The sequence below is a fragment of the Myxocyprinus asiaticus genome, chromosome 17 (assembly GCF_019703515.2).
Source record: "Myxocyprinus asiaticus isolate MX2 ecotype Aquarium Trade chromosome 17, UBuf_Myxa_2, whole genome shotgun sequence".
Lineage (NCBI taxonomy): Eukaryota > Metazoa > Chordata > Actinopteri > Cypriniformes > Catostomidae > Myxocyprinus > Myxocyprinus asiaticus.
This window is the reverse complement of record NC_059360.1, coordinates 32,552,037-32,576,967: the sequence shown is the minus strand read 5'-3', so window position 1 is coordinate 32,576,967 and position 24,931 is coordinate 32,552,037. Positions and strand designations below refer to the sequence as shown.

At 38.9% G+C, this 24,931-nt stretch overlaps 2 protein-coding genes across 2 annotated transcripts in view; one reads left to right on the top strand and one right to left on the bottom strand.

Annotated features, from left to right (window-relative positions):
• Positions 1-15,973, bottom strand: part of LOC127455549 (TBC1 domain family member 12-like) — a 38,741-nt gene extending 22,768 nt beyond the window's left edge. Inside the window, exons 1-2 of the mRNA XM_051723540.1 lie at positions 13,780-15,973; positions 3,553-3,679 (exon numbers count right to left, since the gene is read on the bottom strand). Of these exons, the coding sequence (XP_051579500.1) occupies positions 3,553-3,679; positions 13,780-14,966 (1,314 nt within the window). The 5' untranslated portion in view covers positions 14,967-15,973. The remainder of the gene's footprint in view (positions 1-3,552; positions 3,680-13,779) is intronic.
• A 4,395-nt stretch (positions 15,974-20,368) lies between these two features.
• Positions 20,369-21,800, top strand: LOC127455558 (D(1C) dopamine receptor-like). The gene has a single exon (XM_051723555.1). The coding sequence runs from the start codon at positions 20,369-20,371 to the stop codon at positions 21,704-21,706; it is 1,338 nt and encodes a 445-aa protein (XP_051579515.1). The 3' UTR covers positions 21,707-21,800.
• Positions 21,801-24,931: the final 3,131 nt, after the last annotated feature.

Genomic DNA, 24,931 nt, shown 5'->3' with positions numbered 1-24,931 from the left:
ATGGCAACACATTACATATAATTCTTTGTATATTCTGGCACTTGCCTTGCTTAACCCTTGTATTCTCTTTGTTTGTGTTTTACTTTAAAGGTATTGGGGGTCAATTTTGACCCCACACACTAACAGTGTGATTGTACCGAAATGAGGATTTTTTTTCTCTCTCACAAATATTATATCACTTTCTTCAATTATTTAAAAACTCTAAATTTGTGCTTTTTTTTTTTTTTTTACCTATTATTAATTTGCATATAAAATAAGAAATTTACTTATGTAAAAAAAAATTTTATTCACTTCAATGAACATATATATTACTTAAGTATATATATGGAGATTATGCCATGTGTTAGGGGCAGATTGCTGCCATCTCCTGATAAGAAAAAAAACTTAAGTAAAATTAAGTGAAATTACAACATATAACCAGCAGGAGGCTGCAGAGGACATTCATATGTCTGGTTGTGGCAAACCGATTTTTTTTTATTTTTATATATTGTCCCCTTTTCACCCCAATTTGGAATGCCCAATTCCCAATGCATGATAAGTCATTGTGGTGGCGTAGTGACTCGGAGGATGAATCTCAGTTGCCTTTGCATCTGAGAGCGTCAATCCACGCATCTTATCATGTGGCTTGTTGAACACATTATCATGGAGACATAGCGCGTGTGGAGGCTTCACGCTATTCTCCGCAGCATCCATGCACAACTCACCACGTGCCCCACCAAGAGGGAGAACCACATTATAGCGACCATGAGGAGGTTACCCCATGTGACACTACCCTCCCTAGCAACCGGGCCAACTGATTGCTTAGGAGACCTGGCTGGAGTCACTCAGCACTCATGACTCGAGGGGTGGTAGTCAGTGTCTTTACTTGCTGAGCTAGCCAGGCCCCCTTGATTTGTTTTTATCTTATCTTACCTCTTACCTAAGTAATGCATTTGGATGTATATTTAGCTGTATATTTATATGCTTTAATAATATAAATATATTATTAAAACATATAAAAATATATTTTTAGTAATGTATATTTAGTATATTTAGCATATATAGTTCTAGCCAAGCCGGACAACTTTCAAAATTATTAGCTCCGCCCAATAGTAAGTCAGAAATTTTGGATTTTCCAAGTTCTGAACTTTTAAATACTCCTCCTAGGGGATTCATGTGACTGGCACCAAATTTAGGCAACATTATGCCAAGACATTGAAGATGCTAAATTGCGAACAGTCTTTTTAATATATTGAACAGTGTTGCCATGGCAAGGCAATAAATTAATGACAAAAAATGGGAAACAAGAAGTGTCTCATACCTTCTGCATGCATTGTGTAATTTAGTTAAAAATTGAGCTGTATGTTTGGTAATGGGGGCTGATCAGATGGATGTAGCTATTGTGGGTCACGGTCATAGCACCACCACCTGGCAGCAGGAAGTGTGGCACTTACAACATGCTTTGAAATAATCCTCTTACATTTACCCCAAATTAAAATTGTTTAGAATAATGTCAAGATACAGCTGATGTAAAATTGTGAAGGGTTACATGATATCTTAAATCCTGTTGCCATTGCAACGCATTAAATATTATTATTCTTTTCTTGGTATATTCATGTGTTTTTGAGGCACTTGTCTTGCTTTCCTCGACAAAATGCATGCGTCCATCATGCATTGTTTTCCGAAAGCCACCGGGTGGAAATGGACCCATGGTGCTTGTTGGTCCAGCACATCTCACAGATGCTCAGTTGAATTGTGATCTGTGGAACTTGGAGGCCAGGGCAACACCGTGTGTGCTGTGTGGCAAGGTGCAATATCAGAACATTGCCCAGAGCATCACACTCCCTCCACCAGCTTGTTGTCTTCCCACAGTGCATCCTAGTGCCATCACTTCCCCAGGTAAACGTTGCACACGTACACGGCCATCCAAGTGATGTAAAAGAAAACGGGACTCATCAGATCAGGTGACCTTAAACCACTGCTCCAACGTCCAGTTCCAACGCTCTCGTGCCCTTTGTAGTCACTTTTGATGGTGGACAGGGGTCATCATGGGCATTCTGACCGATCTGTAGCTACGCAGCCCCATACACAGCAGGATGTGATGCACTGTGTGTTGTGACACATTCCTCCTGTAACCACATCATTAAAAGTTTCTTTGACTTGTGCCACAGTAGACCTTCTGTCGGTTCAGACCAGACGGGATAGCCTTTGTTGCCCTCGCGCATCGATGAGCCTTTGGAGCCCAACACCCTGTCGCTGGTTTGTAGATTGTCCATCCTCGGACCACTGTCGGTAGGTACTCACCACTGCTGACCGTGAGCACACCACAAGCCTTGCCATTTCAGAGATGCTCTGACCCAGTTGTCTGGCCATAACAATTTGGTGCTTGTCAAAGTTGCTCAGGTCTTTACTCCTGCCCATTTCTCCAGCATTCAACACGTTGACTACGAGAACTGATTGTTTCCTTACCATCTAATCTACCAAAGATGATCAAAGTTATTCGCTTCAACTGTGATTGGTCATAATGTTTTGGCTCAACAGTGTATATTGCAAGTTCCTTACTATAACCGCGATTTTTGCTTGATTGTTTTTTTAATAAACGAGGGACGTCTAAATAATTTTTATGGAAAACATTATGCAAAAGGCTGTCGACTGAGCTTAACTTGTACTCAACCTAGAACACTGCGTTAAGGAGAGGAGGACCTGAACCAAAGGAGGTTTGACCATCTTCATAATGAAGTAATCCAAAAACCATGGTCAGTTTTTACATTTTGTTTGCATTTTTAAGGTAAGACACAAGCCACGGTGTGTGTGTGTGTGTGTGTGTGTGTGTGTGTTTTTTTTGGTGGTCTTTTTCACAGGAGTATAGAAGGACACCTGTGGCGTGCGTGGAGTGAATCTCAAAATGAGCAGCAAACCAGAAATGGAGAGCTAAAAACAACAGAGGCTCAGTCACCCCTTTACAGAAGGGGAAGAGTAAAGACAGCTGCAACCCACACCTACCCCACACACACTTGTCTCTCCTGGCTGATACACAAAATGACGCACGGTTTCCAGCAATCTCAATCGCTCTTTATTTCTCTGTCTCTCACTCGCTTTTGGTTTGTAATGAATTTTGTCAGTGTTTCTAGAGATGGAAACTGAGGTAGTGTTTCTTGATTTACATATTCTTAAAGGAAGACTATGGAAGAGAATGTTAGCCTCAGTGACCATTCACTTTATTGTATGAAAAAAATATGCACTGAAAGTAAACAATGACTGCAGAGGCTAACATCTCCTTTTGTGTTCCACAGAAGGGAAAAAATCATACTGGTTTGGAATTACATTAGGGTGCAAAAATGAAAACAGAATTTTAATTTCTATTGTGAACTATTCCTTTAAAGCAGTGTACCACTATTACTACACATTTTGGATGTATCCTTTATCCAACACACCTGATTCTACTGATTAGCTCATTAGTATGCTCCTTGATCTGCACTGTGTATGTCAAATAAGGGAGAATCCTAAATGTGTAGTGTTAGTGACACTCCAGGACAGGATTGAGAAACAATGCTTTAAAGTCTTCTTTCTTACCTGTTGGATGGTTCTTGAGTCTTTGGGAGGATCGTCCCACATTTGAATTTTCCCAAACAGCTTCCATGCCGGAGCACTCTGGGAAGCTGTGGCACTTGACTCTTTGGGCTTCCAGGAAAACAAACTCCTTTGAAAACAGACAGAGAGGAAAAGGAAGCAAACTTTTCATCAATGTGTTGTCCAAAAGGTCTGATATACACTGGTGGCCAAAAGTTTGTAACAATGTACAGATTTAGCTGTTTCAGAAGGAAATTGGTACTTCAATTCACCAAAGTGGCATTCAACTGATCACAAAGTATAGTCAGGACATTACTGATGTAAAAAACAGCACCATCACTATTTGAAAAATGTAATTTTTTATCAAATCTAGACAGGCCCCATTCCAGCAACCATCACTCCAATACCTTATCCTTGAGTAATCATGCTAAATTGCTAATTTGGTACAAGAAAATCACTTGCCATTATATCAAACACAGATGAAAGCTATTTGGTTTGTTAAATGAAGCTTAACATTGTCCTTGTGTTTGTTTTTGAGTTGCCACAGTGTGCAATAGACTGGCATGTCTTAAGGTCAATATTAGGTCAAAAATGGCAACAACAAAAAAGAAACAGCTTTCTCTAGAAACTCATCAGTCAATCATTGTTTTGAGGAATGAAGGCTATACAATGTTTGAAATTGCCAAAAAACTAAAGATTTCATACAAAGGTGTACACTACAGTCTTCAAAGACAAAGGACAACTGTCTCTAACAAGGACAGAAAGAGATGTGGAAGGCTAGATATACAACTAAACAAGAGGATAAGAACATCAGAGACTCTAGTTTGAGAAATAGATGCCTCACATGTACTCAGCTGACAGCTTCATTGAATTCTACCCACTCAATACCAGTTTCATGTACAACAGTAAAGAGAAGACTCAGGGGTGCAGGCCTTATGGGAAGAATTGCAAAGAAAACGCCACTTTTGAAACAGAAAAACAAAAAGAAAAGGTTAGAGTGGGCAAAGAAACACAGACATTGGACAACAAATAATTGGAAAGAGTGTTATGGATCTTAACCCCATTGAGATTTTGTGGGATCAGCTAGACTGTAAGGTGCATGAGAAGTGCCCGACAAGACAGCCACATCAATGGCAAGTGCTACAGGAAGCGTGGGGTGAAATATCACCTGAGTATCTGGACAAACTGACAGCTAGAATAACAAGGATCTGCAAAGCTGTCATTGCCGTACGTGGAGGATTTTTTGATGAGAACTCGTTGAAGTAGTTTAAGAAGTTCTGAAAAAAAAAAAATCAAATTGTAATTCACATTATTAATGTCCTGACTATAAATTGTGATCAGTTGAATGCCACTTTGGTGAATAAAAGTACCAATTTCTTTCCATAAGAGCAAAATCTGTACATTATTCCAAACTTTTGGCCGCCAGTGTATATAGGTGGGTCCAAAATATACAAACCATTAAACTCATTAAGTTCAGACTATGACTATAGGGAGCTCAGCAGAGCAGGCCTCAAGATTTAATGCGCTTAACAGTGTGCTCATGTTGATAAAGCATTCCCAGCATCCTGCAAATAAAGCCTTGAGTCACAGTCACAGGTGCCCTTTACACAAACACTCAGATAATGAGCAGCCCCTGCTGTGTAGTTAAGCTCATTAAATCTCTGAACATGCTTTTTTGATGGGACAATCAATCTAATGCTGTCTTAATTACATAATAAAGCCAGTGAGCCAGGTCAATACTGTCCTGTGAGAGAGAGATAGAATGACAGAAAAGAGAGAAAGACAGAGAGTAGAGGAGAAAATCAAGAGGTAGATGGACAGTCGGTCACATTTGACCCTATTCTACACCATTTACAGTATAAGCAATGTGAGTGTGTTTACACTGAAAAACTTGGACGCTGATGTTGGACACTTTATCCACCCAACAGTTGCAGCTTTCCCTATGTATTGCTAAGGCAATGCTAGCCTGAAAAAAAAATTATTAAAGGGGTCATGAATTAGAAAATCAAACTTACCATAATATCTTGACATATAAGAGTTCATAGCACTATAAAAACATACTGTAAATTTCAGAACCGAAAACTTCTTCGTTAGTCCAAAAAAAGGCTTTATTGAAACCAAGGTGCCAAAATGACTTGTTCTCTACTTCCTCCTCACTAATACATCATAGTGAGGTATTACATCAGCACAGGCCAGCCTCTGCATAAACAGATCAACGCCTACTTTATCGTCGACACTGCTTAGGCCCGCCCACAGGTCTTGCGGTTAGAGTAGAGCGGTGAGATTATTTTTGGAGCAACAGGAGGCATCACGATGGCCATGAAGATGTCAAGACGTTGTGCAGTGTCAGGTTGTGGGAAACTAGATTTCTTGCATTTGCTTTGCAAGGATCCCAACATTAAGAAAGAGTGGCTGACGTTTATTTTTAATGAATTCCCAGATCGCGTCGGTAAGAAAGTGTTTGTTTGATCGCTTCGTTTTACCGTAAGTGCGCAGTGTGTATAGTACATAATTTGAAAGACAACTTCAGGGAATGTTCACCCAAAAATTACAATTCTCTCATCATTTACTCACCCTCATGCCATCCCAGATGTGTATGACTTACTTTCTTCTGCAAAACACAAAGATTTTTAGAACAATATCTCAGCTCTGTAGGTCCTTTCAATGCAAGTAAATGGTGGCCAAAAATCTAAAGGTCCAAAAAGATGATAAAAGCAGCATAAACGTAATCCATATGACTCCAGTGGTTAAATCCATATCTTCAATCTCCACTTTCACATCTGAAAGTCACATGTGGTGCTTTTTTAGTTTCACTTTCACATCTGAAAGTGAAAGTAAAAGTGGAGATTTAGAGTAAAAAAGGACTTAAATATTGATCTGTTTCTCACCCACACCTATCATATCACTTCAAAAGATATGGATTTAACCACTGGAGTCTTATGGATTACTTTTATGCTGCTTTTATCTTCTTTTTGGACCTTTAGATTTTTGGCCACCATTCACTTGCATTGTGAGGACCTACAAAGCTGCAATATTCTTCTAAAAATCTTCATTTATGTTCAGCAGAAGAAAGAAAGTCAAACATCTGGGATGGCATGAAGGTGAGTAAATGACAACATTTACATGCACTTAAGAAAGCGGGTTATTCCAGGGTTTTTGCTGAAAGCGGCATTCTGAAATGTCATGTAAACGAGAACAGCGATTTCCTTACGATATTTAAGAAATTAAGAGAAAGCAGTTTAACACACCTAGGTTTCTCCTGGGGAGAAAGTTGCTTATGTGGCCATGTAAACACATACATAGTGTTCTAACAGGTTTTTGAATAGTGTGCATGTGCATGGAACAGACCAGATAACAAACGTCATAGGATGGAGCCCAGAGTACAGTGGGAAAAGCACATATACTATAAACTATACCCATTTATAAACACCACAGTAAAATATCAACGGTCCCTCAAGTTTGTGTATATACGCTTGTATATTGAGGGAATCCCGAAGTTTTATGTAAAGGGGAACCCCACTATTGAAGCGCAATTCCGCTGCAGGTCGCAATAAAAAGGTAAGGAAACAGACACAGCAACAACTCTGGAATATCTGGAAATAAAGTAAAGCAACAGATTAAAAAATAGTGAAGTCTTCCTCGGATACTATATTTGTTGTAATTACATTAAGCTGCCTACTGACCGAGACACATGTATCCACAGTTTCACTGAGCAACCACTGGGCGGCGCCATGATGATTCTAATTGCCTGTTTTGTATTTCTGGTCTCGAGACGCCAAGTAAAAACTGCCAAAACGAGCGATTCAGAGAACAAAAACAACCATTTAAGTGTTACTTGGTGTAAAAATTTATTTCAGGCTCAACTTGATTAATTAATTATATCAACGTAACTAACCTCGCACCATCGCTTCGTGTCATCTACACACTCAGGTGAGGCACTGTCAATAAAAAAACGATCATCTCAACTCTGTGAAGTATCGGCATGCTTTTTGAAAATTTTTACAAAGGTAATACCTTAAACATTAAGAATATTTTGTTTATTTTAACAAAATTACCTGCTTAGAATATACACAGATGCGAGAGAAAACACTGGAGACCGGAAATTGAAAACAGTTGAATTGTGGAACACTTCTGCGTTCAGGAAAAAGATTGATAAGGGAGGAAAGAGTACGCCGCTTATACAGTGCATGTAAACAAGAACGCTGCTTTCTTGCAATACTCCGCTTTCTCGCAATACGCCACTTTCTGGTGTCCATGTAAACGTAGTCAATGATGAGAGAATTTTCATTTTTGGGTGAACTATCCCTTTAAGTGAATGTGTGAGGAAAAAATGATAAGGAACATGGTATTTATGCAGAAAGGAGAAGCGTGCCAGTAAAACAAGGAACTGAAGACACTGAAAGTGCAAAAACATCACTGAAAGCTAGAAAAACAAGCCCTCAGAGCAGCAAAGCACCATGAAGCTCAACTTATAAAAGCTGACATTAAAATTCCTCAGCGTGTGTGTGTGTGTATGTATTTTTTCCAGACTAAAAGACAAAGTCTATGAAGTTCTTTGTAAAGACCAAAGCTCCTGGGTAGAGGACTCCCTCTGAACTTTGGTATTGCATTACTGCCGCAGAACAGAGCTTTAAACTTCTCACCCAAACAGAACCGAAACAAAGCAGATGTGAGTCAAGTATGTAGGCTGATTAATGAAATTCAGTTCTGATAATGTGTTTCGACTCCCTCCTACCATGTACAGACCATGCAATAAAGAGCAAGCGTTTGCACTTTTCAGGGAAAATCAACCCACAAATGGCTTGCTTGAAAGTTGTCTCTACATGTTAATCTGGGATAAATGTATTTCAACACCATAAAAATGACACACTTCAGCTTTAACTGTGATTTGACTTTGATAGAGCAAAGCGACTCATCTCGATCAAACATCTGAAAATATGACATGCCCAAAGGGTGTTCAAAGTAAAGAGCAGACCTCAACCCTCCTCCTGTCATGCATGTCTTTGTTTGCACCTAACACCTTTCAGCAAAGGCAAAGTGAAGAATACAAGAGCCACAGGTGAGTGACTGTCAAAGCACCTGTCACTCATTACCAGATCATGCGTATAATAATGTGTGACTTCTGCTCTGAAACAATAAAGAGCTTCCCCCCACTCACACCTCAACGTCTGCTACTTCAGCAAAAAGCCTTTTTTTTTTTCAAATAAAAGAAAGCTTTAGAGAAATATAAAATTATATCATAATTTATTCACCCCTATGTCAGTCCAATCCCTTATAACTTTCTTCCATTGAACAAAAAGAAGTAATTTATAGCAGTGTTCACACTGCTCTTCTACATAAAATAAAAGTGAATGGTGGCTATGTCTGTCAAGCAAGATTTTCAGTAAATAACAAATTAAATGAAGGTCTCATCTTCACAAAAAGCTATCGCAAGAGTTGAAATATAGTGCATGAGGTGTATTTTAGGGGACATTCACACCAAATACACAAACACATTTTTGCATTTGTCTGAGATGTTTTTCTATGCAAACGTGCTTGACGGACGGTTTTGACCATTGCGCTGTTTCGCTGTTTTTTTCAGCATCTCACGCAGGAGCGCCACGTTTTTTAGATGTAGTGAAAGTAAAAAAAAAAAACTTTAACTGTTAAAACGGGTCTCGAAACACCTGCTTTTTGTTTTATTCATGGCTCTGCGTCTAGCTATTTTAAGCGCAAAGAAGCATTCAGTGTGAATGGCCCCTTATGATGCTTCTTCATATCTCTCATTGTATGGAAGAGAGCAGCTCGTGAAATGGGCCCCATTTATAAAATTTCATATAACTCCAAAGTAAAATATAGCAGGTAGGGCTGGACGATATGATGATATACAGGTGCATCTCAATAAATTAGAATGTCGTGGAAAAGTTCATTTATTTCAGTAATTCAACTCAAATTGTGAAACTCGTGTATTAAAGAGATTCAATGCACACAGACTGAAGTAGTTTAAGTCTTTGGTTCTTTTAATTGTGATGATTTTGGCTCACATTTAACAAAAACCCACCAATTCACTATCTCAAAAAATTAGAATATGGTGACATGCCAATCAGCTAATCAACTCAAAACACCTGCAAAGGTTTCCTGAGCCTTCAAAATGGTCTCTTAGTTTGGTTCACTAGGCTACACAATCATGGTGCTGACTGCTGATCTGACAGTTGTCCAGAAGACAATCATTGACACCCTTCACAAGGAGGGTAAGCCACAAACATTAATTGCCAAAGAAGCTGGCTGTTCACAGAGTGCTGTATCCAAGCATGTTAACAGAAAGTTGAGTGGAAGGAAAAAGTGTGGAAGAAAAAGATGCACAACCAACCGAGAGAACCGCAGCCTTATGATTGTCAAGCAAAATCGATTCAAGAATTTGGGTGAACTTCACAAGGAATGGACTGAGGCTGGGGTCAAGGCATCAAGAGCCACCACACACAGACATGTCAAGGAATTTGGCTACAGTTGTCGTATTCCTCTTGTTAAGCCACTCCTGAACCACAGACAACGTCAGAGGCGTCTTACCTGGGCTAAGGAGAAGAAGAACTGGACTGTTGCCCAGTGTTCCAAAGTCCTCTTTTCAGATGAGAGCAAGTTTTGTATTTCATTTGGAAACCAAGGTCCTAGAGTCTGGAGGAAGGGTGGAGAAACTCATAGCCCAAGTTGCTTGAAGTCCAGTGTTAAGTTTCCACAGTCTGTGATGATTTGGGGTGCAATGTCATCTGCTGGTGTTGGTCCATTGTGTTTTTTGAAAACCAAAGTCACTGCACCCATTTACCAAGACATTTTGGAGCACTTCATGCTTCCTTCTGCTGACCAGCTTTTTAAAGATGCTGATTTCATTTTCCAGCAGGATTTGGCACCTGCCCACACTGCCAAAAGCACCAAAAGTTGCTTAAATGACCATGGTGTTGGTGTGCTTGACTGGCCAGCAAACTCACCAGACCTGAACCCCATAGAGAATCTATGGGGTATTGTCAAGAGGAAAATGAGAAACAAGAGACCAAAAAATGCAGATGAGCTGAAGGCCACTGTCAAAGAAACCTGGGCTTCCATACCACCTCAGCAGTGCCACAAACTGATCACCTCCATGCCACGCCAAATTGAGGCAGTAATTAAAGCAAAAGGAGCCCCTACCAAGCATTGAGTACATATACAGTAAATGAACATACTTTCCAGAAGGCCAACAATTCACTAAAAATGTTTTTTTTATTGGTCTTATGATGTATTCTAATTTTTTGAGATAGTGAATTGGTGGGTTTTTGTTAAATGTGAGCCAAAATCATCACAATTAAAAGAACCAAAGACTTAAACTACTTCAGTCTGTATGCATTGAATTTATTTAATACAAGAGTTTCACAATTTGAGTTGAATTACTGAAATAAATGAACTTTTCCACGACATTCTAATTTATTGAGATGCACCTGTATATTGTGGCGACAATACAAAGTGTCAATCGATGAAGATTTTGCTATATCGTGTATATTGCGATATGTAAATTTCCATATGCACGGCGTGGGCTTATCTGTCAGTGGGCAGAGCTTCACGTCAGATTGAGAGAACTGAAGAAACATGGGTTTTTCCGACAATTTTTCTGCAGCTGCCCAAGAAAATTCAATGACATTCAAAAGTGCTAAATATGCTTCTCATCTGATGCTCGCATATGTATTTCACGTGTATGTGGTGTGTGTTATCTCTGGAGCTCGCAAGTGTGCGCGACTCCAGCAGGCTTCTCGATATTTGTGCTCCACAGACAGGAGAGCGCAGAGCCGAATCACTCTTGTTACCAATTATTTTTGACCCAGGAAAACCACTAAAGGAAAAAGACAACTCCACAGAACGGGATGACTACCAAACAAGTCATGAAAATGAAGAGAAGCACGTTATTAAAACATCTGTGACATCTGTGATGCGAGTTCACAAAAGCAGACACAGAGCAGAAAGATGTAATCTGCTTACTGTGTAGCACGACGACAATAATAATTCGTAATACAAGCAATCTGTTTTAGCACCTCAAAATGAAGCTCGCAAAAGAATATTATGAAAACCAAAAGATGCACTCCGCATTAATTCGGTCTAAAAATTTGTTTGGGTTTTTTATGTACTTATTTTCTTTGTTCACCTGTGTAGTTTTGCTTACAAATTCTCAACTACTGTACATAAATAAATAAATGTGTGCAGGAATTCCCAGTGTTATGAACGTGGAACTTGCTGGAATTATTTAAATTGTGCACAATACCTGCGCCAAATTTCATGCCCTGTGGACTCATGCATACCAACGGACAAAGATCTGTTTTTATGGTGGAAAGGAAATGCAAAGCAGTACGAGAAATTCTGAAGCTCATCAGACCAGTATAAAATATGATGTCTTTATGTAGACTCAGAGTTTATATCTGTGCATCACCCTAATGCCATCAGTATTGTTTTTTTATGTAAGCTCTGGGTGAGTTCAAATGTTTTTTACTGTTATTATAAAATCTTAAAATTTGTGTTTATTTTTAATTCATAATGTTCATTTCATTTTTTTCCAAATAGAAAAGCATAGTTTGTTGAAGTTAGCTTATTTTGAAACTGTTCTCGGTTAGCTTGTGAATAAACCAAAACATATATTTCATGTACGTGGCATACTTGTTATTTGTAATTTACGAGTAACTGATTACTCGATTTAAAAAAAAAAAATGTTTTTATTAGAGTACTCAACAATAAAATAACTCTAAAATGTCCATCCCTAATAAAGAGCAGTTGATTGCGGTAGTTATCTTTCCTTTAACAGCTCTATTAGAAACCCCCCCCATCGCAGCTATGGTAAAACATTTTTATTTTTTTATTAATGCTAGGATAATATAACACAAATTTTAAAATGGTTAGTTCTGGTCCTCAATGCTGATCTGTCAACAGCCGTGCTTTATTCATGATAAAACAGCTCTGACCTCTTTATGGAACTTATATTTGAATCACTTCACAGCACCCATAGCTGACAGTTATTCTTTTGCCTAGCAACGTTATGTTTACTCTGTACTGTCAGGGACTATTTCATCTAGCAGAAGGATGGCATTTAATGATTTTAATTAAAACATTTTGTTTTAATGAACATTTGTGTCCTTAATATTTTTATGGTGTGGTAACCGTTTTATAAAAGCAATGAGGCACTCAAGGCTGTGCCATATTGTGAATATAGTCACGGTTGCAGGCACTCCGTTTCATGTCATGCCTAACAACGTCCTTCAGCTGTGACATTATTCACAATATAGCACGGCCTCTCATACCTTATTGTTTAAGCATAATAATAATGGATTATTGTTAGCCACTGCATTAATAAGCACAATTCTCCCAATGTCTAGTTGATTAAAACTACCCCTGAATTTGAAAACGTAAATTATTAACACTCTTTAATTACATATAAAGGATTATTTGCTCATAGGGCTCAAGAAAAAAACTGGAGCATTACACAAGCTATTCTGCACCACATTACTGCAGAAAACAGAATATTTCAATATGCAGTAACATGTTTTTTCTTTTGAATAAAAAGGATTCCTTCAGTGAATAGAGAGGAAATTTCAAACCGATTTTTTTCCCCCCCAGAGGCTTAGAGATGCAACATGACATTCAGCCACAGTCTCTATGACAGAGTACTCCTCTGCAGCTTTTCAGACTTGTCAAAACAATATTGTTCCACCTATAACTGCTGCATTAAGTTTTTATTGCACTACTGCAAATGATTTTGCACTACATGTTATAGGCTATGCATAGATAATATGGGCCTATAGGGTAGACCAGGGCTAGTTGTCACAAGGGCTGTATCTCTAACTATAAGGTTTTGAGTCAAAATATAACAGGCTATTTAATGGCAGGTTCCCATTGTGACAACTTACCCTATATACTGTTGCTATAACCCCATTGTCATAAAAGGTCATCATGTGTTCAAACTATAAAGTTTGCTAGATTTACACCTCTAAATTACGCAGAAACATCACAGTCTGTGAAAAGGGTCCATGTTGCTAAACTTTAGTATCCACGGAAAAAGGTTTGGAACAACATCAGGGTGAGTAAATGATGCCAGAATTGAGGGTTTACATTTTGGGAGGTGAACTATTCCTTTGGAAACAGAACGTTGGAAAGTTTGTGGTTATCTAGCATAAGATTGATGACACTACAAAACCTCTCAATATAACCAGCAGGTTTAATGGCTGCAATGTAATGGTCATCTACCTGCTCAGAAACTCAGCGATGCCTTGTCTCTTAGCGACAACCGTCTGGTCAGATGAGGCCTCGGATTCATCGCCAATTGTGTCTGGGGCGCTCTGCCGACGACTGACCTGAAATGTATTCACATAGCCAAGACACTCATCCACGCCGCCCTCCGCTCCAAAATACCCATCATCGCCGGGGCTCAGAGGAGTGGCATCACAGCTGAGAGAGACCGTGTGGCCGGGGTGAGTCCGGAGATTCTGGGGCCGAAGTGGAGGGCCCGTCTCGCTGTACTCCTCCTCCGGGCTCGGGTCGGTCTCGGTGTAATCGCTGGTGTTCTCTGCAAGGGGAGACAATGACAGCTTGGCACTGAGGTCTGACAGTGTATCTCCCGGATCGGGGTCACAGCTTGCCGCCTCCGAGCTCTCCGCTCTGGCACGGCTTATCCTTTCATATGACCTCTCCGAAGGGAGGACTGTACCACTTTGATGAACAAAGACAGGGCTCTCTGGAGCAGGAAGGCCACCCAAGGTTCCGAAGGGGACTGGAGACAGGGTGTCATAACTGTTCACAATCAAAAAACCCCCATTCCCCACTTTCATGCCTCGGTCTAAAGCAGCCACCTTCCTGTTGAATCCTTCTGAAAGAGTGTGTCCATAATCCAAACACTTTAATTGACTCCGATCATGATCCATATGCTCATAGGTCGCATCCCCATTCGGCATCTTCATATCTGGTGAGTTTTTGCCCACAAATAACACTGCAGACCTCAGCTGTGCATTTAAATAACCCTTGACGGGTTTATCCAAGCTCTCCCTCGCACATTCGGAAGTCCCGGTAACCCGATCCGTGTCTGACATTCCGTCTGCCCACACAGCTGCGGTTCCCCCTCCTTCTCCACCATCATCCGGACAGACCACAGCCACCTCCTGCCGTTCGGGAAAGCCATTTAATATTCCGTCCCTGCATTCCACCACCAGAGAGAGAGAGTCCGCAATCGAATCAAGCACAATGTGGCTCTCCCTCGTTGAAGCAACGCCCGGGTTTGAAACCCTATGCTTTATAACCGGAATGTAAACAGAACTATCTCCGGACCGTGCACACTCAGGGTAAGAAACGCAAAAGTGTGCTTTGCGTGTTTCCCTGTTGTCGTTGACATCGATAGACGAAGCGAGACCCTGCTCATCCGCATCCTCCACTCTTTCCATCTCACTGGAATTGTCGGTGGTGCTTCAGAACCGCAGATGAAACCTTGATGCTGCTGCAACTGCAGCGGCGGCGGCGCCCCGGTTCGGCTGGGCTGTCTGCAAAACAAGATTTCATCTTACATACCCCACCGGTTCTACCAATGCAGTATACTCATGACATCGTTCTCCAATGCCTTTAACGTTAAGGATGGAGAGTAAAGCCATGGGTAGGTATTGCTCATGCACATTTTGGTCCACGTCCATCGCAACCTCTGACAGAGGCCATCTTGAATGTGGTGTCGGCGTGTCTCTCCCAGCAAAAGCCTGGAAGTGGGATTTCCAGGAGTTACAGCGACACACATCGGTCAGCCGGAGAAACTGCAGGACGCTCAGAAATCTAACACACAGGGTTGGGAGGGTTACTTTTGAAATGTATTCCACTACAGATTACAGAATACATGCTGTAAAATGTAATTTGTAACGTATTCCGTTAGATTACTCAAGGTCAGTAACATATTCTAAATACTTTGGATTACTTCTTTAGCACTGGTAAATTTTTTCACTTGTTTTGACTATAAAAACTGTGCCAGTACAGTAAGACAAAATCCATGTTAAAAATACATTCTCTGAAAAACCTAAATATCTTATGTAGTGTTGTTTCTAAAACAACATAAATCTAACTGATCTTGTTTTAAGGATTTTTAGATATTTTTACAGGAAAACAATAAAAAAATTATCAAGAATACGATTTTTGCCCTAATATCAAAGGTCTTACTAGAAAAAAAGAAATTATGATCCAGCGTGAATTTTCTTGATAAAAAAATATGATCGTGCCTGGTAACGTGCATGTAAAATGGTTAGAAATAGCATTTTATCTTAGCATAAAGCTGACAATTTACACAAGGTTTATTTCTATTTCTTCTGCTCCAAACTTACTTCAAACTTACTTCTCTGTCTGCTCGTATGAATGTAAAACTTCATAAAGTGTTTCACTACTGTTCAAATGCACTTTGGATCGCATCATTTATATGTATAAATGTTTTCCATCTGAAAGGATTAAATATTAAATGAAACAAATGACAATAAAATGCAAAGTAATCTCTTCAGTAATCAAAATACTTTTTGAATGTAACTGTTTTCTAATTACCAATTATTTAAATTGTAACTGTAGTGGAATACAGTTACGTATTGATACGTAATTACGTAATCCTGTTACATGTATTCCATTACTCCACAACCCTGCACACACATACCTGTACATTTAAAGTATGTTCCTTATCTATCTATCTATCTATCTGTCTATCTATCTGTCTGTCTGTCTGTCTGTCTGTCTGTCTATTCAAAGTGTTTTATTTCTATTTAGGTGTATATGTATTTAAGTTCAGGGGCATTATCATGCATACCATGGTTAGAAGAATATCTCAGCTCTGTTGGTCCTTTTAAATGCAAGCACATAATGGCAGCATAAAAGTAATCCATAAGACTCCAGTGGTTAAATCCATGTCTTCAGAAGCAATATGATAGATGTGGGTGAGAAACAGATCAATATTTAAGTCCTTTTTTTACTATAAATCTCCATTTTTACTTTTACATCTGAAAGTCACATGTGGTGCCTGTTTAGTTTAACTTTCACATCTGGAAGTGAAAGTGGAGATTTATGGTAAAGAATGACTTAAATATTGATCTGTTTCTCACCCACACTAATCATGTCGCTTCTGAAGATATGGATTTAAACACAGGAGTCGTATGGATTACTTTTATGCTGCCTTTATTTGCTTTTTGGACCTTCAGATTTCTAGCCACCATTCACTTGCATTGTATGGACCTACAGAGCTGAGATATTCTTCTAAAAATCTTTGTTTGTGTTCTGCTGAAGAAAGAAAACTATACACACCTGGGATAGCATGAGGGTGAGTAAATGGTGGGAGAATTTTTATTTTGGGGGGAACTATCCCTTTAACATGGGTGGAAACACACAAGTCATTCAGTGTAGAAGTCAAAAGGACCACTAGAGGGCGTCAAGACCCAAGGCTTGTGTGATAGACTTGTTCAAGCATGTAACAGGGATAAAAAGAACACTTAACATTTGCAGTGTTTTAGGTTTTATAACTTTCTGATAACTTTATGTTTGGTTGTGCGTGAGGCTATCAAGGTATCAAAATATTGTTTGAGATGCAGTAGTTGACAGTTTGTCAGACTGTTGGATTTCCCCTAAATTTACGACAGGATGCAATATGACACCGGTCTATAGTACATTATTATTTCAGTTCCATAAAAGCTTTCTTGAAAGCTTTTTTGTGTGCTTGTGTAAGCTTTCTCTCACAAGGATATATTACACCTGCTTGACCTTTCATATATAACAGCAGTCATCATTTAAAAACGTGTGCTGTGTTATTTCCAGAGTAAAACATGAAGCCCGGATGACATTCATTAAACTGGATTATTCTTAGCCATTGCATTAATATCAGTAAGCACAATTTCCCAATGTATATTTGATTAAATCTACCCCTGAATTTGAAAATGTAAACTATTAACACTCTTTAATTACATATAAAGGATTATTTGCTCATAGGGCTCAAGAAAAAAACTGGAGCATTACACAAGCTATTCTGCACCACATTACTGCAAAAAACAGAATATTTCAATATGCAGTAACATGTTTTTTCTTTTGAATAAAAAGGATTCCTTCAGTGAATAGAGAGGAAATTTCAAACCGATTTTTTTTTCCCCAGAGGCTTAGAGATGCAACATGACATTCAGCCACAGTCTCTATGACAGAGTACTCCTCTGCAGCTTTTCAGACTTGTCAAAACAATATTGTTCCACCTATAACTGCTGCATTAAGTTTTTATTGCACTACTGCAAATGATTTTGCACTACATGTTATAGGCTATGCATAGATAATATGGGCCTATAGGGTAGACCAGGGCAAGTTGTCACAAGGGCTGTATCTCTAACTATAAGGTTTTGAGTCAAAAGTGTAGGCTACTTAACAGTGAAAATGTTCAATTGTTTTTTTTTTTTTTTTGTTGTTGTTTTTTTTTTTTTTTTGGTAATGAAGATTTTAGGGCATATACTGAAGTCGTCTTTCAAAACTAAACCTAACTAGTCTCCGTACAATGTTAATAGACTCCATTCAAAAATATAATTTGACATGTCTGAATCAACCTCACTATATATATATATATATATATATATATATATATATATATATATATATATATATATATATATATATATATACTATACTATACTATACTATACTTTGTGATCAGTTGAATGCCACTTTGGTGAATTAAATTACCAATTTCCTTCCAAAACAGCAAAATCTGTACATTATTCCAAACTTTTGGCCACCAGTATATATATACACTACCAGTCAAAAGTTTTGAAACACTTGACCGAAATGTTTCTCATGATCTTAAAAATCTTTTGATCTGAAGGCGTATGCTTAAATGTTTGAAATTAGTTTTGTAGACAAAAATATAATTGTGCCACCATATTAATTTATTTCATTACAAAACTAAAATTTAATTACAAAAAAAAAAAAAAAAAAAAAAATGTTTTTGAAATTGATGATTTGGACCAAATAATAAAGAAAAGCAGCCAATAAGCGCCCAACATATAGATGGGAACTCCTTCAATACTGTTTAAAAAGCATCCCAGGGTGATACCTCAAGAAGTTGGTTGAGAAAATGTCAAGAGTACATTTCTGCAAATTCTAGGTAAAGGGTGAGTACTTTGAAGATGCTAAAATATAACATAGTTTTGATTTATTTTGGATTTTGTTTAGTCACAACATAATTCCCATAGTTCCGTTTATGTTATTCCATAGTTTTGATGACTTTACTATTATTCTAAAATGTGAAAAAAAACAAAAAAACAAAACAAAAAAAAATTATAATAAAGAGTAAGTGTTTCACACCTTTTGACAGGTAGTGTATATACACGTATATACAAACACACACACACACAATATATATAAAATAAACTAATTTTAAAGGAATTTTCCGGGTTCAATACAAGTTAAGCACAATCAACAGCATTTGTGGCATGATATTAATTACCACAAAATTAATTTAGACTTGCCCCATCTTTTCTTTAAAAAAGCAAAAAATCTTGGCTACAGTGAGGCACTTACAATGGAAGTGAATGGAGCCAATTCATAAAGGTTATATGGTACAGAATGACTTCGTACTCACTGTTTTAAAAGTATAGCCACAAGACATAAACAACATGCGTGTTAACATGATTTCAGTTTGATAAAATCGCTTACTAACTGTGAGAAATAGACCTCAGATGGAACAATGTGACCTTGATCCTTGCTTATCTGCTTTGTATGTTTTCGGCACTGTCTTGATCACAAAATGTACTTTATAAGAATGTACTTCTGTAAGCGAGAGGAAACAACCCCATATATGGAGGAATGAGAAAGTTCGAGGTAAATGGTGTAACCAGCCTTGTGTGACAAGAAACATACAAGCCCGTTGCTTGCTTTTAATAAATCGAAGAACTGCTTGTGACATTCTGTGTCCATGTATTTCTTCCCACCGGTGAATTCATCTCCTGATCGAAGAGTGACTGCGAGGAAGGCAGAATAAAGCATACGAATCGTATTTTACTAACACTAACCTTTTCTGTGTAAAGTTATTGCCAGTTTTACAACTTCGTTGCAATGACTATGTTATGTCAACAAACCCTCAATCCTTAAAATGTCTGTAAAAATTACGATTTAAACAACTTTACAGCTCAAATAATACATGTTTTAACAGAAGAATGAATATAAGTGCTTTTTATACAATTATAAGCTTCACTTTTCTGCAGATTACCACTTTTATTATTGCCGTTGTTGTATTATTGTATGGTTGCACTTAGTCACCTGTCACCTGCCAGTCGTTATTTGGCAAAGTGCGTATTGTTTGTATTTATTGGTATTTGTTTATTTTTCGTTTACAGTTTATTCTTTGTTCAGTCCGTAATGTGCACTGAAGACCATGGTGAAACGACACTGTACACAAAAGTTAAACATCATGACCGAGAAGGTTAATTGGCAAGTCATTCGGTGGAGAATGAATGCTGGTATGGATCATACAGGCTCAGCGGTGTGAACATAAACCAATCACAAAGCGAGGATTTTCCGAGTGAGACGCACCAGCGCGTGAATATGGGTCATTCCGTGCGCTCAGCACCAGGAACGGACGCACTTTCCAACATGGAAAATCTGGATACATGAAAAAGCTTGTTATGGATCAACTTTGACAGGCCACTAGAAGAAGGAATCGTCAGAAACCTCACAGTACCCTAAAATAACATAACTTATGATGAAGTGCGTTTGTGAGCGCACCGGCAGAGCGCGCGAACAGCTGGAGATATCAAATTAACGGATGAAGAAACATGTTAAATACTGCGCAAACTTCCTAGAGATGGAGAACGGTACGAACCACACGCAGGACCGCGCGCACGGAGCGCAGGAGGAAGAGGATGGAGACGGGCAGAACAGCGTGCGCGCGCTGCTGGGGTTCGTGCTCTTCCTCCTGATCGTCTCCACGCTGCTCGGGAACACGCTGGTGTGCGTCGCCGTGGTCAAATTCAGGCACCTGCGCTCTAAAGTGACCAACTTTTTCGTAATTTCTCTAGCCGTGTCCGATCTCTTCGTGGCTGTCCTGGTAATGCCGTGGGAGGCGATATCCGCGGTGGCGGGCACGTGGCTCTTCGGTCGCTTTTGCGCCATCTGGATCGCCTTTGACATCATGTGCTCCACAGCGTCCATCCTTAACCTGTGCATCATCAGCGTGGACCGGTACTGGGCCATCGCGAGCCCGTTCCGGTACGAGCGCAAGATGACCCACCGGGTGGCTTTCATGATGATCGGGGTGGCATGGACCCTGTCCATCCTCATCTCCTTCATCCCGGTTCAGCTCAACTGGCACATGGCAGAGGATGAGGAGGAGGGAGCAGCGCGCAACGGCACCAACTACACCGACAACTGCAAAGCCAACCTGAACAGGACGTATGCAATCTCCTCTTCTCTGATAAGTTTCTATATTCCTGTTATCATCATGATCGCCACTTACACGAGGATATTCCGTATTGCGCAAACACAGATCCGCAGGATCTCTTCTTTGGAGAGGGCAGTGGAGCAGGCGCAAAACCACCACCAGTCCAACGATTGCGCCAACGAGAACTCTCTTAAAACCACCTTCAAGAAAGAGACCAAAGTTTTAAAAACACTCTCCATCATCATGGGAGTATTTGTGTTTTGCTGGCTGCCGTTTTTCGTGCTCAACTGTATGGTGCCCTTCTGTCAGTGCGTCAGTGACACTACCTTCACCATCTTCGTGTGGTTCGGATGGGCCAATTCCTCCCTCAATCCCGTAATTTACGCGTTTAACGCAGACTTCAGGAAGGCCTTCTCTTCTATTTTGGGTTGTAATAAAATTTTCCCCAGCACCACGGTTGAAACGGTGAATTTTAGTAACGAACTGGTGTCATATCACCACGACACGACGCTTCAGAAGGAAGCGCAGCCGCTGGCCGTTCAGCTGCCGCACACAGTGTCGAACCCTCGAGAGGAGCCGAGCCTCACGTACGATAAGGATTCGGTCACTTCTAACGTGTCCCGGAATCATAAAAACATGCTTTTGCCCAGCATTGGGCATTTTGAGTGCGACGGGGAGATTTCCCTTGACACTATCACACCGTTTACCTCAACGGGACTTATGGAGTGCGAGGGCATCCCCGGTCAAATCATTCATGAATGACATGCTTAAGAGACTCATTTCGATGTTGCTTTAGCTGATCAGTGAACTGATTCACTGGTGGAATGATACAATAATGATCAAACACAGATTCAGCTTTAGATTTCACATTCATAATTCATTCAGGTTAAGGTTACTCATTCTGGGTCCCACAGCACGTCCATAAAAGTGCATTTAGCTTTTGAATTCTGAATTAATATAATTTTGATCACTTTCGCAACAAATAGCGGCATTCAAAGATTATATGAGGTCACGTAATACGATATGATATACTTGTTGAATGCGATATGACGAACAGATCGTTCTCCCAGAGTTTCTTTAGAAGGGTTTATGTCTCAACTCCTCCCTGTTTCTAACCTACTTTAATACAGGATTTTATAATGGGATCCTGGACTAACGAATAGGTAGGTACAGTGTTTCTCATATTAAATGCAGACTGCAAACAAGAATTTGAGTATTAGGACACTGGCAGCTGAAATCTGATCTTTAGGCCCCTGTTGTCTAAAATGGATCATGTTGTAGTAACATTGCATGGAGTTAAGTTGGTTTTATTTCCAGAGCTGGTCCTTTCAACACTGCCTCTTTGGTCAAGCAAGGAAACATCTAGAATGTGATCATGAAATGTTGAAAAAATATGAGGTTGTAGTACACTTTGCAATAAGGTTCTATTTGTTAACATTAGTTAATGCATTTGGTATCATGAACTAACAATGAACAATATTTATTTATATCATTTGTTAATCTCTAGGTAGTGTTAATGAATAAAAATGCAATTGTTTATTGATAGTTTATGCATTAACCCTCCTATTCTGTTCAAGTAGGGCCACTTTGCTGTCCACTGTCATTTTTGACCAAACACAGTACAGGTGTAATTTATTTTAAATTTTTATTTTTTTTAAAGAAATTATAACAGTTCTTCTTCCCTGAAGTAAGAACAATAACGTTGTGCACTTATTTGGGGATTTTAAGTATTTTTATTTAGATATACATATCTCAATTTCATCATTCATTTGCATATACAAATAAGCACATTTATTTAACTTCAAAACAGTAAAAACCTTTACTTCTATAAGTTGAAACAGGAAGATTATGTGAGAATATGTGATGTACTGGGGGCAGATTGCTGCCATCTGATGAAAAAGAAAAATAACATGACTTGAAAATCATGTTATGACAATAATAGCCAGTAGATGGCTGCTGTGTATTATACAGCCACCCACTGTGCAGTAATTCTAAATTTTAGCGCATGTTATGCATTTGCATATATATTTAGACATTATCAAACTATTATTTTTCAAATTTTAGCATTCTTTGTTCTCTGTGCGCGTGCATGCGTGAGTGTGTTTGTGTGTGTATTGTATTCTGCATTCTGTGTTAGTCTCAACCATTTATTTCTGTGTGTATGTGTGTGTGTGTGTGCGCTGCATTGTGGATGTGTTATGGTCTTACCCCCTCATTTATGTGTGTGTGGTCTGCATTGTGTGATTTATAGATTTTACTTGACAAAATAAAAAATGCTCTGTGTTATAGTGTCGCCTTTTTACTCTCTCCGATGACTGTCATATTTCTCCCCCAGTGGCATTCGCATCCTGGTCATAGAATCATGTTACGATAACTACATTTTTGCAAAGTGATTTTTATGTGGCCTGTTGTATGTAACAGCAATTTCCTGGTGGAATGAACACTCGAGGTGTTAAAACAACAATTACTTTTACCCCCTTTCACACAAATCACGAGTAAAATGGCAGACTACCAGTTCATAAAAACACATACTTTTCACTCTGTTCCTCACACAATGCTATCTTATGACAGATAAACATTTTTACTATAGCGCATGACTCATTTTAATGTTTGCATTACTTAACCAACCACATTTAAAGCTTGTTTAAGTGTGATCAAATTGCATTGCTCAACTGATGGAGTGTTGCATATGCAATACAAAGAACACAGTCCTGAAGGATAGGGTGACCAGACATCCCCGTTTTCCAGTCTGTCCCCGACTGGAGCTGTCCCCACTCTTATTGCACGTTCAAAACAGTCCGCTAAGTGAAAAAACATGACAAGAAAGCCCCTATTGAAGCCTACCGACAACAAGGTTAATCATTTGCTGTTTATTTTGACCAACAGAGAGGGTTGCTTGCTATAGCAGCTTTAAGTCATTCATCTTCCTTTACTGATTACTTGTTCGTGCCAGTTTTGACATTAAGAACTGGACCAGGGAGCAAGTGCAATTGAAAAGAATCATCATCATCGTTAAGAGCTTCGAGGTGAGGCACATACTAGTTATGTTATAAAGAAGTTATATTGTTATGTATTATATAAAATTAATAAGCATACAACATTAATAACATGAAAAAAAATTAATGAAATGTATAATAAAGTATCTGCAAAGAACAGCAATAAATGTAAGTCAGCACATTACAGCATAGATTACATTGCACCTTGCTGGGAAACAAGTTACTGAAAAGAAGCATCATAATGCGTAAAAGTTGATAAAAATAAAAGGTATAATTAAGAAAAACATGACCATGAGATACCATATGATATAACTGATAGAAACAGTTAGATGAAATAGTGTAATAATAATTATACAATGTTGAATATCTTTGTGTCATGACTACAAAGTGGAAAACAATCTAAGGGGGGCAATTCCCCCTTCAGAAATGAATTTCAGGCCCTGATATTTTCCATAGTGTAAGTGTTTCATTTGATTTTAGTTGTTATGCTGAGGGAAATGGTAGTCAAGTGAGCTCATTTCTTTTGAAATTCCTCTGCCAGTTTGCCAGCAAGCAAATTAGTAGCCTACCGTCTTACTTTTAGGAAAGAGCCAGGTAAAGGTGAAGGAAAAGAGCAGAAGAGAAGGAATTTTAGAAGAGAGTACAAAGAGTGATGCAAAGAGTATGACCCAAGACAAGAGACCCTGTGCTGTGGAGTCAGCTGCATTAGTTCCTATATTCAACTATTGTTTATGTATGTTTGTTTATTTCACTTTTATGCCACAATGTCATCTGCTGTATACAGTGCAGAAAAGAATGAACTCATGTAACAGAAGACAATTTAAAACAACCAATTTTACCTCTGTATCGAAATTTCATTGAGACATATTCAACAGAGTATGATATACCATTCATCATATTACTACATTCACCATTGTCAAAATAAGGGGACTAAAAACTAAATGTTTTTCATTTCGGTTAGTTCTGAGCAAAAACAGTATTTTTTTGATCC

Coding starts and splice junctions, on each gene's coding strand:
- LOC127455558 (XM_051723555.1), top strand. CDS start 20,369: ATGGAGAACGGTACGAACCACACGCAGGACCGCGCGCACGGAGCGCAG.